The sequence below is a fragment of the Babylonia areolata genome, chromosome 23, assembly GCF_041734735.1.
Source record: "Babylonia areolata isolate BAREFJ2019XMU chromosome 23, ASM4173473v1, whole genome shotgun sequence".
NCBI lineage: Eukaryota > Metazoa > Mollusca > Gastropoda > Neogastropoda > Buccinidae > Babylonia > Babylonia areolata.
In genome coordinates this window covers 25,543,082-25,556,882 of record NC_134898.1, presented here as the reverse complement: position 1 = coordinate 25,556,882, position 13,801 = coordinate 25,543,082, and the positions used below count along the sequence as shown (strand labels likewise).

Below are 13,801 nucleotides of genomic sequence, written 5' to 3'. Positions count from 1 at the left end.
GACCATGTTTGCTGTTGTGGAAGAAGCTCAACCCCCTGAGTCCCAGCGTAAAGTGCTCATGTACCAACAGCCCAGCTCCAAGCCAGTGTCCACCTACTGCCCACCAGTGCAGCCCTTCCAGCCTTCTGATGTCTGCTTCTGCACACTGGGAGATCGGAACGTGCTGCTGGTGGCGGATGAGCTGAATGACACCATCCACATTGTGCAGCAGGAGAGCGGACAGCTGGTGTTCAGGGACTACCTGGCAGCAGGCAATCCACTGATCACTCAGCCCACAGCTCTCAACATTCACAAGGGCAGTCTGTGGATAGCCTGCAGGACTGGGAACGTCCTCCTGTGTTAGTGTCCCTCCCATTGGACACTGAGCCCTCATTTACAGTCTTACCAACACCGTTTGGTGTTGAGTTCTGCATTGTATTTCCCCTTCACAAAGCGCTCACACAGATTTTTAAAACTGTTGTTAATGAAGAAAATGAACTGCTGGGGTACTGTTCTCTTCAGCTTCCTGTCAGTAGTCAACAGGGCCTGAATAGTTCTCCACGGAATAAAACATCCAAACACTGTTTGCTGTGCGGTCCGTACAGCTGACTCTCCTTTGTGAAGGAACTGCACTGAATAATACCTAATGCTGGAGCAATTGAATATGGACCTTTCTCCAACCCTTTTCATGTGATTCAGCAGATTGTCCACGCATTGAATACAACGTGACCAAAGACAGTGGAGTCTGCACACAGAGACAACAGCAAACATGCTTGCACTGTTTGTTTGGGGCAGGCATCACAGACAACAAACACTTTAGACACTGTGTGGCCGACACCATCCCTACTAGTAGCACAGCAAGCTCCATGGCTCCACACAGGACTTGGAGAGGACGACACCATCCCTACTAGTAGCACAGCAAGCTCCATGGCTCCAGACAGGACTTGGAGAGGACGACATCAACCTTACTGCACACCAAGCTCTATGGCTCCAGACAGGACTTGGAGAGGACGACACCATCCCTACTAGTAGCACACCAAGCTCCATGGCTCCAGACAGGATTTGGAGAGGACGACACCATCCCTACTAGTAGCACACCAAGCTCCATGGCTCCAGACAGGACTTGGAGAGGACGACACCAGCCCTACTGCACACCAAGCTCCATGGCACCAGACAGGACTTGGAGAGGACGACACCAACCTTACTGCACACCAAGCTCCATGGTACCAGACAGGACTTGGAGAGGACGACACCAACCTTACTGCACACCAAGCTCCATGGCACCAGACAGGACTTGGAGAGGACGACACCAGCCCTACTAGTAGCACACCAAGCTCCATGGCTCCAGACAGGATTTGGAGAGGACGACACCATCCCTACTAGTAGCACACCAAGCTCCATGGCTCCAGACAGGACTTGGAGAGGACGACACCAGCCCTACTGCACACCAAGCTCCATGGCACCAGACAGGACTTGGAGAGGACGACACCAACCTTACTGCACACCAAGCTCCATGGTACCAGACAGGACTTGGAGAGGACGACACCAACCTTACTGCACACCAAGCTCCATGGCACCAGACAGGACTTGGAGAGGACAGCGTCATTCATCAGATGGGCTGGACTGACGCTGTGAAGAGACAAACAAGAAGAAAGAGAACAAAAAGAAAAACTTTATCAGATTCTGGATCCACTGTCACCAAACTGTTCAGCTCTACAGAGCATTCTTGTGGGCAGCTGTTCCAACACTGGTGTGTGGTTTACACTGTTGGTGCAAGGCTATCCGTGCCCTTACTTTCCCCTTCATGATTTTCATACTTTTTAGAAATACAGATATGTATTACTGTTTTCATAACTTTAGTAAAAAACAACAACTTATTTTGTTGTTGTTGCGAAATGGACCCATAAAACATGACAGCAAAGTCTCAGTTTTTCTTTTTCATTTCTTTTTGTTGTGATTGGCTGGTGGTTCCGAAAAAAAAAAGAAAAAAGATTTGAACAATGATTTATTTTCATGTGTGTGTGTGTGGGGGTGGGTGGGTGGGGGGGACACAGTTTTTAGCTCTTTTTCCACAATGTACGTAGGATTTTGCACCAGTCCAATAACATTGCATGTTTTTTTGTTGTTGTTGGGTTTTTTTGGGTTTTTTTTTAAACATTTAAGTTTTTTCCCTTTTGTTTGCTTGCTTTTCAGGGGCAGTGGTTTATGTTACTGTTGTTGTTTGGGAAAGCAGGAGAGGAGTTTTTTTGTTGCTTATTTTCTGGTTTGTTTTTCAGTTCTGTATAGCATGAAGAAAAAAATGTTTTTTTTGAATTGTTCTTTTTTCACCTTCATGTTAAGGCACTGTGTAAATACCCAATCTGTTGTTGTTGGTATATGACTATTTGCTGCATCTTTCTGTGCTTTATTTCTGCCATGAAACGACTGTGTTTGGAGCAATTTATGCAGATGCAATGGAGTTTACTGTGTAGATTTGCTGTTGAGCACACTGACTACTGTCTTTAATTCTTTTTCTTGTCATATTTGAATTTTTTTTTTTTTATTGCCGACTTTGTATGGGTTTAAATTTCTCTCTGCACATTATTGTGGAAGTTTTGCAGAATCCTCAAAGAAGTCACCTTTGTTGCTGTGAAATATTGGGGGGGACAGGGGGGGGGGGGGGGGGGGTGGGGGGGGACAATAAATCATTGAAACATTAATATCAAGTTGAAACATCATTGAAAATATACAGAGAAAACAGATTATGCAATGAATATGATATGTTTTGAATTTCCTATCAAAATGGAATGTCTTCTTTATGTTGATTTATGTGTTACACATATATGCCACCCTCCCCCCCTCCGTTCCTCACCTCCACCCACGTTTTTGTCCTCAGAGTCTGTGTACAACTTTTATTGACTGATAAGTCACTTTGGCTCTGTAGTTGATCAAATTGTCAAAGCCTGTTTGATTTGATTTATGAATGAGTATTACTTTTCATAATGAAATGTCCTGCTTTGTGTCTCTTCTTGTTGTTTGATGTGTCTCTTGTATCTCTTCTCGTTGTTTGATGTGTCTCTTCTCATTGTTTGATGTGTCTCTTGTATCTCTTCTCGTTGTTTGATGTGTCTCTTCTCGTTGTTTGATGTGTCTCTTGTGTCTCTTCTCGTTGTTTGATGTGTCTCTTCTCGTTGTTTGATGTGTCTCTTGATGTGTCTCTTCTCGTTGTTTGATGTGTCTCTTGATGTGTCTTTTCTTGTTGTTTGATGTGTCTCTTGTGTCTCTTCTTGTTGTTTGATGTGTCTCTTGTGTCTCTACTCGTTGTTTGATGTGTCTCTTCTGTCTCTTCTCGTTGTTTGATGTCTCTCTCATCCTACACACCCCACAAGGCCAAATGTTTAAACATTCATCATTCTTTGAGCATGCGCTTGTGTGTGTGCATGTGTGTGTGTGTGTGTGTGTGCGTGCGCATGTGTGTACGTGCATGCTTAAAAGAATATGTGTGCCCAAGAATTTACATAACAAGATTAATTTGGCTTGAGCTTTGTTTTATACGACAGCAAGTTACAGAAAATTGTCAGTGGTTGCAAAATGTTTAATGACGCCTTTAAACATTCCACCATAATTCAACAGGTGGGTCCTATGTGTATTATCAACCGAGGCTCAAAATATTTGTTTGCTTTGAATATAGGTTTAGGATGCTTTGTTTGCAATTAGTTTATTCCTGTGTGTGTCTTAGATACAGGCTCTGTATGTTTGTGTGTAACAACATGGCTTTGCTAATAAAAGTATGGCACACACAAAAATACTATGATGATGGTACTTGAGTGTGTTTATTTATTTATTTTTCATAAATTGTCTTTATCTGTGTGGCACCCATGTTTTCCTGTACCTGTATAAATTTACCTACCCACTACCTATTTGTCTATTTTTCTGTCATTTGTCCTATTTCACCTTGCACCCATGCAACTGTCTGTTTTTCATTTTGGCTTCATATTGTTACCACAGACCGACTGACTTCACCAGCAGTGTTTAAGGAAATGGAAAACAGTCCTATTTCTATGACATTTGCTTGATATTCCTGGCATGCGTGACTGTGTATCCACTTGTGTGTGACTTGACTTGACTTGACTTGACTTGACTTGACTTCATTTATTGTCATAAAATCCCGAAGGATTAATAGACACAACATCATGTGTGTGTGTGTGTGTGTGTCCTGGCATGTGTGTGTGTGCGTGCGTGTGTGCACGCGAGCGTGTGACATAGCCACCAAGGTATGCACCTGTGTACAATATTCTCCAAAATCAGAACGGACACTGATGGCAGCACTGGTGTCAAGGAGAAACCTGCACAAAGCCCACACAGACTGAAAAACAATGACCATCGTACAGTGGACAAAAGAAATTTTAATTGGATGTTTTCTGTCCAAACAGGACCGTTTCACAAAACATGACAACACAAACACTTCGTTGAGATCATTTCGTAATCCATGGAATGAACTCGTAGGGAGCTGACTTCATACACAAATGTTACTTACTTACTTACCACCATTTATCTTAACATATGGTGTACTTACAGTATCTATATCAAAAGAATAAAGTTGTTGGGATTTTTCACATGTCAAGCAATCAACACAATCTGAACTTTGGAGAAACAGCACCACAAAAAAAAAAGGAAAAAAAAAAGGCATAAGTGAAATTCATCAATGACAAATCAATAAACCAATCAAACAAGTCAATCAATAACTATGCCTGACTGAGAGAACTTAAAATAATTGCCGTAAAAAATGGGGCCATTGAGTGCATCCTTATATAAGCCAAATCACATGGGAAGCAACTTACACACAAGCCACAGTGGTTTACAAGCCGCAAATGTAACACCGAAAAACAAGCTGAGTTGCTATTTTTGGCAAAGGGAAACAATTGCGGCTAATTGTCCAAATTTTACAGTAATTTTGAAAAACAGCAGGAAGGCCATGGTTTTACAGAGGAATAAAATCAGCACAAACATGTTTATAAAAAAAACAGTAGTAACACAGTTGTACAGGGGACCACAACCACCGGAAAGTACCTGCATGGTTTTGTATGTTTTCTTGTTTTGCCTGCAGAAGACCCTTTGGTCAGAACGTTTTGCTTCCTTGTCTCGTTTTGAAAATGTTTATAAATAAGAATTTTTCACACACACACACACACACACAGCTATTCTCTGTGCAGGGAGATTGGGAAGGGAGGGAGAGCGAGGGGTGCACATCAACATTCATGTCATTTTAACACACTGAATACCGACAGGGATTGTGACATATATGATGTAAATGCGCTCTGAACACATCACTCATGCACACTGACCTGGCATACTGTGAACGTGTTCACCGCTGTCTTAGCTGGCCCCTGCTGGGAATGAAATCCCAGAACTTGGGAAGAGAGGACAAACACAAAAGGCCCAAACACTAAGCACTGGGAAGAGAGGACAAACACAAAAGGCCCAAACACTAAGCACTGGGAAGAGAGGACAAACACAAAAGGCCCAAACTCTAAGCACTGGGAAGAGAGGACAAACACAAAAGGCCCAAACTCTAAGCACTTGGAAGAGAGGACAAACACAAAAGGCCCAAACACTAAGCACTGGGAAGAGAGGACAAACACAAAAGGCCCAAACACTAAGCACTTGGAAAAGAGGACAAACACAAAAGGCCCAAACAGTAAGCACTTGGAAGAGAGGACAAACACAAAAGGCCCAAACTCTAAGCACTTGGAAGAGAGGACAAACACAAAAGGCCCAAACACTAAGCACTGGGAAGAGAGGACAAACACTAAAGGCCCAAACACTAAGCACTGGGAAGAGAGGACAATCACTAAAGGCCCAAACACTAAGCACTGGGAAGAGAGGACAAACACTAAAGGCCCAAACACTAAGCAGTGGGAAGAGAGGACAATCACTAAAGGCCCAAACACTAAGCACTGGGAAGAGAGGACAAACACAAAAGGCCCAAACACTAAGCACTGGGAAGAGAGGACAAACACAAAAGGCCCAAACACTAAGCACTGGGAAGAGAGGACAAACACTAAAGGCCCAAACACTTAGCACTTGTCAACTGCATCCATACACTGAATGTAAGCAAGACAGTAATAAAGATAAAGTAAACAACAGATTTGTTTCAAGCTCAATATTTCATACAGGGTTTTGTCTGACCCTAAGTACATGTCACTGAACTTCTTTTTCAGCTTCGTTAACACATAAACTGCTCACAGCCTCTCACACAAAGGACTTATCCACATTCTAGCATGCACAAATGGATTTCGGTGCACCTAAGAATTACAGAAAAGTGACATAAAAACTTACATGCAAGTACATGCACATTTCTCAGCAAAAATGAATGACCATTGTTTATGCAATTGCTGGACAACATCAAAGTTACAGACAGACATTTGTTTCAGTATAAAAACACACAGCACAAAAGGGCAGGTTAATGCTGATATTTGCTGCTTTTCATCTGGAAAGCTTGACAAACTGGCCTAAATTCAGTTTTCGCTGCATATGTTCAGTTTCACCTCTTTTGTCAAAACTGTCATTCGTTTTCACAGTACTTTTGTATGCACAAATACAACACCATGGAGTGTTAGATATTTTTTCCTTCCACTCCCATGACATTCACACACATACACAAACACATACACATACTATTGCAACTGTAAGACAAATTCTTTCTACCTTTCAACCCACCCACCCGCAAACACCCACACCCACACTCACTCTTGAAAGTTTAAAACACACATTCTTTCTCCCTTTTACTCACACCCACACTCACTCTTGAAAGTGTAAAACACACATTCTTTCTCCCTTTTACTCACACCCACACTCACTCTTGAAAGTGTAAAACACACATTCTTTCTCCCTTTTACTCACACCCACACTCACTCTTGAAAGTGTAAAACACACGTTCTTTCTCCTTTCCATGCACATATTCACTCCCCCACCTCCCTCTTTTTGACACCAAGAAACACATTGCTTCTCCCTTTAACCCACAAAACATTCACACACAGACACCCCCTCTCTCTTACGACTCAGGACAATGCTGTTGTCACCAATCCAACCCACCCACCCAACCCATCCACCCACCACCCTCTCTCTCCTCTCCACCACCCTCTCTCTTATGACTCTGGACAATGCTGTTGTCATCAATCCAACCCACCCACCCACACCCACCAACTCACCCACTCCACACCCACACCCCATCCCTCAGAACCTCTGTATTGAAAAGAGAGTTAGCCAAAGGCAGTGGCGTCACTCTGGCTGGCAGGGGGTGAGGGGCAAGGTGTACACCATCATGCCCAGGCCGCACACCCCACCGACACACCTACCCACCCCTCAGAACCTGACGTGTCACAAAGAGTCAGCAGAAGGCAGCGGTGTCACTCTGGCTGGTATGGGGTGAGGGGCAAGGTGTACACCATCATGCCCAGGCCACACACCCCACCGACACACCTACCCACCCCTCAGAACCTGACGTGTCACAAAGAGTCAGCAGAAGGCAGCGGTGTCACTCTGGCTGGTATGGGGTGAGGGGCAAGGTGTACACCATCATGCCCAGGCCGCACACCCCACCCGCCACGCACAGCGCCCAGGCTGTGTAGCTGCTGGCCGTCAGGAAGAGGAAGGCGTTGAAGGGCAGGGTGAACACCACCGCCTTCTCCGACCACACCTCCCCCTGCCACAGCACCCCCGTCAGCACCACGTACACTGGCAGCGACAACGCCACGCTCACAGCCTCCATCACGCCCAGACACAGGCTGCTGGCCCCGGCCCACTGCCACAGGCGGCACTGCGCCAGCGTGGAGAAGGTCAGGGACCCTATGGCTGCCAGGACGATCGGCGCCGCTCGGTTGCTAGGCGACAGGGAGGGGAAGAGGATGGCGTCAGGCTGGAGCAGGGTCAGCAGCAGCGAAGACGCACAACACTGAAAAATGGGGAAAAGGTCACAGTTTCCGTTTCAGGTTTGTCTTGAGAAGGCATCTGTGCGTTTGGACAAATCCATACATATCCTACACAACATCTGCTAGGCAGGTGTATGACCAGCAGCATACCCCAGTGCTAATCAGGCTCTGAGTGCATGCATCACGTATCAAGTCCACTGGGTTTTCAGCTTTCATGCATATGGAAACACAGACACACAGACACACAGCTTTCAGTTTCTCACTGAGGTGTCACTGCGTTCAGAAAAATTCTTTTCACTACCCAACATCTGCCATGCATATGCCTGGAAGCAGCATAGCCCAACGTGCTTAGTCAGGTCTTGAATGCATGTATATATATTTGTGTACCTATCAGAGTAGATTTTTTTTTGCAGAATTTTGCCAGAGGACAACAGTCTTCTTGCCATGGGTTCTTTTTCAGTATGCCAGGTGAGTGCTTCACATGGGACCTTGGTTTATCAACAGATGAAAAATAAAAGACAGAAGGAAGGCAGTGAAACATACCCACACATCATGACAACCTGAAACAGACAAAAAAAGAACAGACAGAAGGAAGGCAGTGACACTCATCCACAAGCCAGGATGACTGGATACAGACGAAAGAAAACAGACACCAAAAGGAAGAAACTTACACTTACCCACAAGTCACAACAACTGGAAACAGATGCAAAAGAACAGACAGAAGGAAGGCAGTAACACTCACGCCACACACAAGTCATAATGACTGGATATAGATGAAAGAGAACAGACAATCATCCACAAGTCATAATGACTGGATATAGATGAAAGAGAACAGACAATCACCCACAAGCCACAACCACTGGATACAGACAAAAGAGAACAGACAACACACACACTGACCCACAAGCCACGACCACTGGATACAGACAAAAGAGAACAGACAACACACACACTGACCCACAAGCCACGACCACTGGATACAGACAAAAGAGAACAGACAATCACCCACAAGCCACGACCACTGGATACAGATGAAAGTCACAAGTCATAATGACTGGATATAGATGAAAGAGAACAGACAATCATCCACAAGTCGTAATGACTGGATATAGATGAAAGAGAACAGACAATCATCCACAAGTCATAATGACTGGATATAGATGAAAGAGAACAGACAATCATCCACAAGTCATAATGACTGGATATAGATGAAAGAGAACAGACAATCATCCACAAGTCATAATGACTGGATATAGATGAAAGAGAACAATCATCCACAAGTCATAATGACTGGATATAGATGAAAGAGAACAGACAATCACCCACATGTCATAATGACTGGATATAGATGAAAGAGAACACTCACCCACAAGTCATAATGACTGGATATAGATGAAAGAGAACACTCACCCACAAGTCATAATGACTGGATACAGACGAAAGAGAACAGACAACACACACACTGACCCACAAGTCATGACCACAGGATACAGACAAAACAGAACAGACAATCACCCACAAGCCACAACCACTGGATACAGATGAAAGAGAACAGACAACACACACACTGACCCACATGTCATGACCACAGGATACAGACAAAACAGAACAGACAATACACACACTGACCCACAAGTCATGGAGCAGGACGTCCTGTGGGCCCTGAGTGCGGGCCAGGAGGACGGCCGACACAGTGGCCACATTGGCCATGACAGGGAGCACAGGCACTGTGCCCTCCGTCCGTCTGGTCATGGGCAAGTGGCCAGGACCCTGTGGACACACACACACACACACACACAATCACACTGACTGACCGACTCCACTTGTGCCGCGTCACGCCAAAGCCGCTTCAATGACCCCTCTATGGATCAAAGTGTGTTAAAAACAATTTACCTCAGGACTCAAAGCGTGTTAAAATGATTCAGCTCAAGGCGCAAAGTATGTTAAAACGATTAACCTCAAGGTCCAAAGCGTGTTCACAGCTCAAAGTGTGTTAAAATGAGTCAACCCATGGCTCAAGGCATGTTAAAACATTTCAACTCTAGGCTGAAAGCATGTTAAAACATTTTAACTCAAGGCTCAAAGCGTGTTAAAAAAAAATTCACCTCATGGCTCGAAGCATTTTAAACAATTCACCCCATGGCTCAAAGCGTGTTAAACCAATTCACCCCATGGTTTACAGTGTGTCACAATAATTCTCTCATGCTTAAAGCATGTTAAAATAATTCCCCTCAAAGTTCAAAGCCAGCTGAAACAGCTTAACCCCACTGCTCTAAGTGTGTTTAAACAATATCGGATGTTAAATGTTTTAATTAAAAAATAAATCCACACCAACAGACTGGGTGAAACAAAACAACCAATAAAAGATCAAATATACTGAATGAAGTGTTTGAACTGTAATCAGAACAAATGGAATATTTTGGTTTTGTCTGCACCAAAAGATTATAATGAATGGAATATTATTATTTGCTTTTGAACTTGAATGACTGCATCCAGTTGGACATCAAGAAAAAAAGAGTATTCATGCAGGGAAAAAAAGGTTGCAACTGTTGTCATATAAACTGCAACATGTGAGGATACATTATTTCTAGTACTTGTGGATTTGTCATGAGCCATGCCCAACAGAACTTCTTGGTCAAAACCACAATATGTGAGGATACATTATTTTTAGTACTTATGGACTGAGCCATACCCAACAGAACTTCTTGGTCAAAACCACAATATGTGAGGATACATTATTTTTAGTACTTGTGGATTGAGCCATACCCAACAGAACTTCTTGGTCAAAACCACAATATGTGAGGATACATTATTTTTAGTACTTGTGGATTGAGCCATACACAACAGAACTTCTTGGTCTTTCAGAGGAACAGAACAAGGACAAAAAAAAAAGAGTAAGGATTGAGTGACCAACATGAAACCTTCTTGGCGTAGTTTCCTATTCTACGTCTCAAAAGGTGCGTGGCAGCATACTTTCCGATCAGGACGAAGCTGCATAGTGGCTCAATAGCCCAGTGGTTACAGTGTGGGACTTTCAATCTGAGAGTCCTGGGTTCAAATACTGGCATTGGGACCTGGTGGGTTAATGATGGAGATCCTTTTTTTGTATTATCTAATCTCCCATGTCAACATTTATGCAGACTTGCCAGTACCTTCATTCCCTTAATATACAGAAGCATACAAGCATACAGAATATCAAACACACACACTGAAGGTCATGTAATCCACGCCAGCATTTGGTAGGTTATAGAATTACAAGAATACCCAGTGTGCACACCTTTGAAAATGGAGTAAGGCTGACTAAACTCAGGGGACATATCAAAACCAAGTCTCAGAGAAAAAAAACCAAAAAATATTGGAGTTTGCTTCCTTGAAAAGGAGTAAGACTTTCTTAGCTTCTTCCATTCATTTTGTCTCATTAAGAGAACTTTCAAATGAAGATCAGTGTCGATGTCAAAAGCACATGATGTTCCTTATCACACCTCAATATCCCAGGGGGAGGGGAAAGATGACCCCATCCACCCCACCCCCTCCCTCCCTCCTGCACACTCTCACCAGTTTGGCAGCCAGAACTTTGAGGGCGACGCTGACACACACACAGACGCCAAACGCCAGCCTCCACCCAGGGTAGCTCCACACACCGCGGCCAGGGGGCAGACTGAGCAAGTCCACCACCAACACCCCCACCACCAGTGCTGCCAGCGTCGGTGTTCTGCAAGGGAAAGATGTAGCAAACGTCACGGATCCCAACACTACCTACACATGCTCCTGCATGCTTTCAGCACTGCACTTTCCATCTACAAATGTTGATACCACATCATCTTACACCACCAACACACAACCTATCCAATATTACCATCAACACACAACCTACTCAACCATACGCCACCAACAACCAACCTACCCAACACACAACCTTTCCAATATTACACCATCAACACACAACCTACTCAACCATACGCCACCAACAAACAACCTACCCAACCTTACACTACCAACACATAACCTTTCCCATCTCACACCACCAACACACAACCTACCCATCTCATACTCAAACACACAACCTATCCAGTGTACACACAACCTACCTGATGGTACAGCACAAACACACAACCTATCCAGTGTACACACAACCTACCTGATGGTACAGCACCAACACACAACCTATCCAGTGTACACACAACCTGCCTGATGGTACAGCACCAACACACAACCTATCCAGTGTACACACAACCTACCTGATGGTACAGCACCAACACACAACCTATCCAGTATACACACAACCTGCCTGATGGTACAGCACCAACACACAACCTATCCAGTGTACACACAACCTACCTGATGGTACAGCACCAACACACAACCTATCCAGTGTACACACAACCTACCTGATGGTACAGCACAAACACACAACCTATCCAGTATACACACAACCTGCCTGATGGTACAGAACCAACACACAACCTATCCAGTATACACACAACCTGCCTGATGGTACAGCACCAACACACAACCTATCCAGTGTACACACAACCTACCTGATGGTACAGCACCAACACACAACCTATCCAGTATACACACAACCTGCCTGATGGTACAGCACCAACACACAACCTATCCAGTGTACACACAACCTGCCTGATGGTACAGCACCAACACACAACCTATCCAGTGTACACACAGCCTACCTGATGGTACAGCACCAACACACAACCTATCCAGTGTACACACAACCTGCCTGATGGTACAGCACCAACACACAACCTATCCAGTGTACACACAACCTACCTGATGGTACAGCACCAACACACAACCTATCCAGTGTACACACAACCTGCCTGATGGTACAGCACCAACACACAACCTCCTATCCAGTGTACACACAACCTGCCTGATGGTACAGCACCAACACACAACCTATCCAGTGTACACACAACCTACCTGATGGTACAGCACCAACACACAACCTATCCAGTGTACACACAACCTACCTGATGGTACAGCACCAACACACAACCTATCCAGTGTACACACAACCTACCTGATGGTACAGCACCAACACACAACCTATCTAGTGTACACACAACCTACCCGATGGTACAGCACCAACACACAATCTATCCAGTATTACCGTCCAACACACCAACCTACCCAATCCTGATGAAGTTGTGTGTTGCGGGTGAGCCATTGTGGGTGTTGGTGATGAGGATGAGGAATGCCAGCAGACAGCAGACGATGAGGGTGATGAGGACAAAGTGAAGCACTGTCGCCTCCTCACCGTACAACTGGAACCAATCACAACCCAGCAACAGGTCAGAGGTTAGTGCCCACAACTGGCCATAATGCAACAGTCACAGGACTGGAGGGTTACAGGAGACAGGTTATCTTCCCTGATCTCTTGGAAGCACTATGCTGAGGCCATTTCCTCAGATGTCCCTGCCATCATTTCCCCTGACCCATACAACCCCCATGACCCATACAAAACCCTGACCCATACAACCCCCCTGACCCATACAACCCCCCTGGCCCATACAACCCCCCTGACCCCCTCCCCCTTCCCTGCACCCCATCTCACACAACCATACCCAGGCTTGCTGTGTAGAAGTCCAAGAGCCAACAATCCAGTGTGGGCGACCAACGTCATGTTGCCATGACACCACTCACTGCCTTGCTACCTGCCAATCGAGGTATGTTCGGGTGGTGTCTGTTCTTATTCAGCATGTACAGGACTCCACTTCAAAGGCCCTAACTGATGGCAGTTACTGATGACGATATGATTCCTATATAGCACCTATCCTTGGTCAGAGACCAAGCTCCAAGCACTTTGCAAACACGGAGTCATTTGCACAACAGGCTGCCTACCTGGGTAGAGCCGACTGACAGCTGCCATTGGGCGCTCATCATTTGTTTCC

General features: G+C 44.9%; 2 protein-coding genes across 3 annotated transcripts in view; one reads left to right on the top strand and one right to left on the bottom strand.

Annotated features, from left to right (window-relative positions):
* LOC143297856 (uncharacterized) overlaps nt 1-3,766 on the top strand; it is an 11,364-nt gene extending 7,598 nt beyond the window's left edge. Inside the window, exon 2 of the mRNA XM_076610380.1 lies at nt 1-3,766. This exon is cut by the window's left edge and continues 1,512 nt beyond it. Coding sequence (XP_076466495.1) covers nt 1-343 — 343 coding nt within the window. The 3' untranslated portion in view covers nt 344-3,766.
* Nucleotides 3,767-7,186: 3,420 nt separating this feature from the next.
* Nucleotides 7,187-13,801, bottom strand: part of LOC143298211 (uncharacterized) — a 29,107-nt gene continuing 22,492 nt past the window's right edge. The window contains exons 16-19 of one of the 2 annotated variants that reach the window (XM_076611003.1): nt 13,041-13,174; nt 11,445-11,601; nt 9,519-9,659; nt 7,187-7,912 (exon numbers count right to left, since the gene is read on the bottom strand). In XM_076611003.1, coding sequence (XP_076467118.1) covers nt 7,496-7,912; nt 9,519-9,659; nt 11,445-11,601; nt 13,041-13,174 — 849 coding nt within the window. In that variant the 3' untranslated portion in view covers nt 7,187-7,495. The remainder of the gene's footprint in view (nt 7,913-9,518; nt 9,660-11,444; nt 11,602-13,040; nt 13,175-13,801) is intronic. The other variant, XM_076611004.1, reaches the window with a different exon arrangement.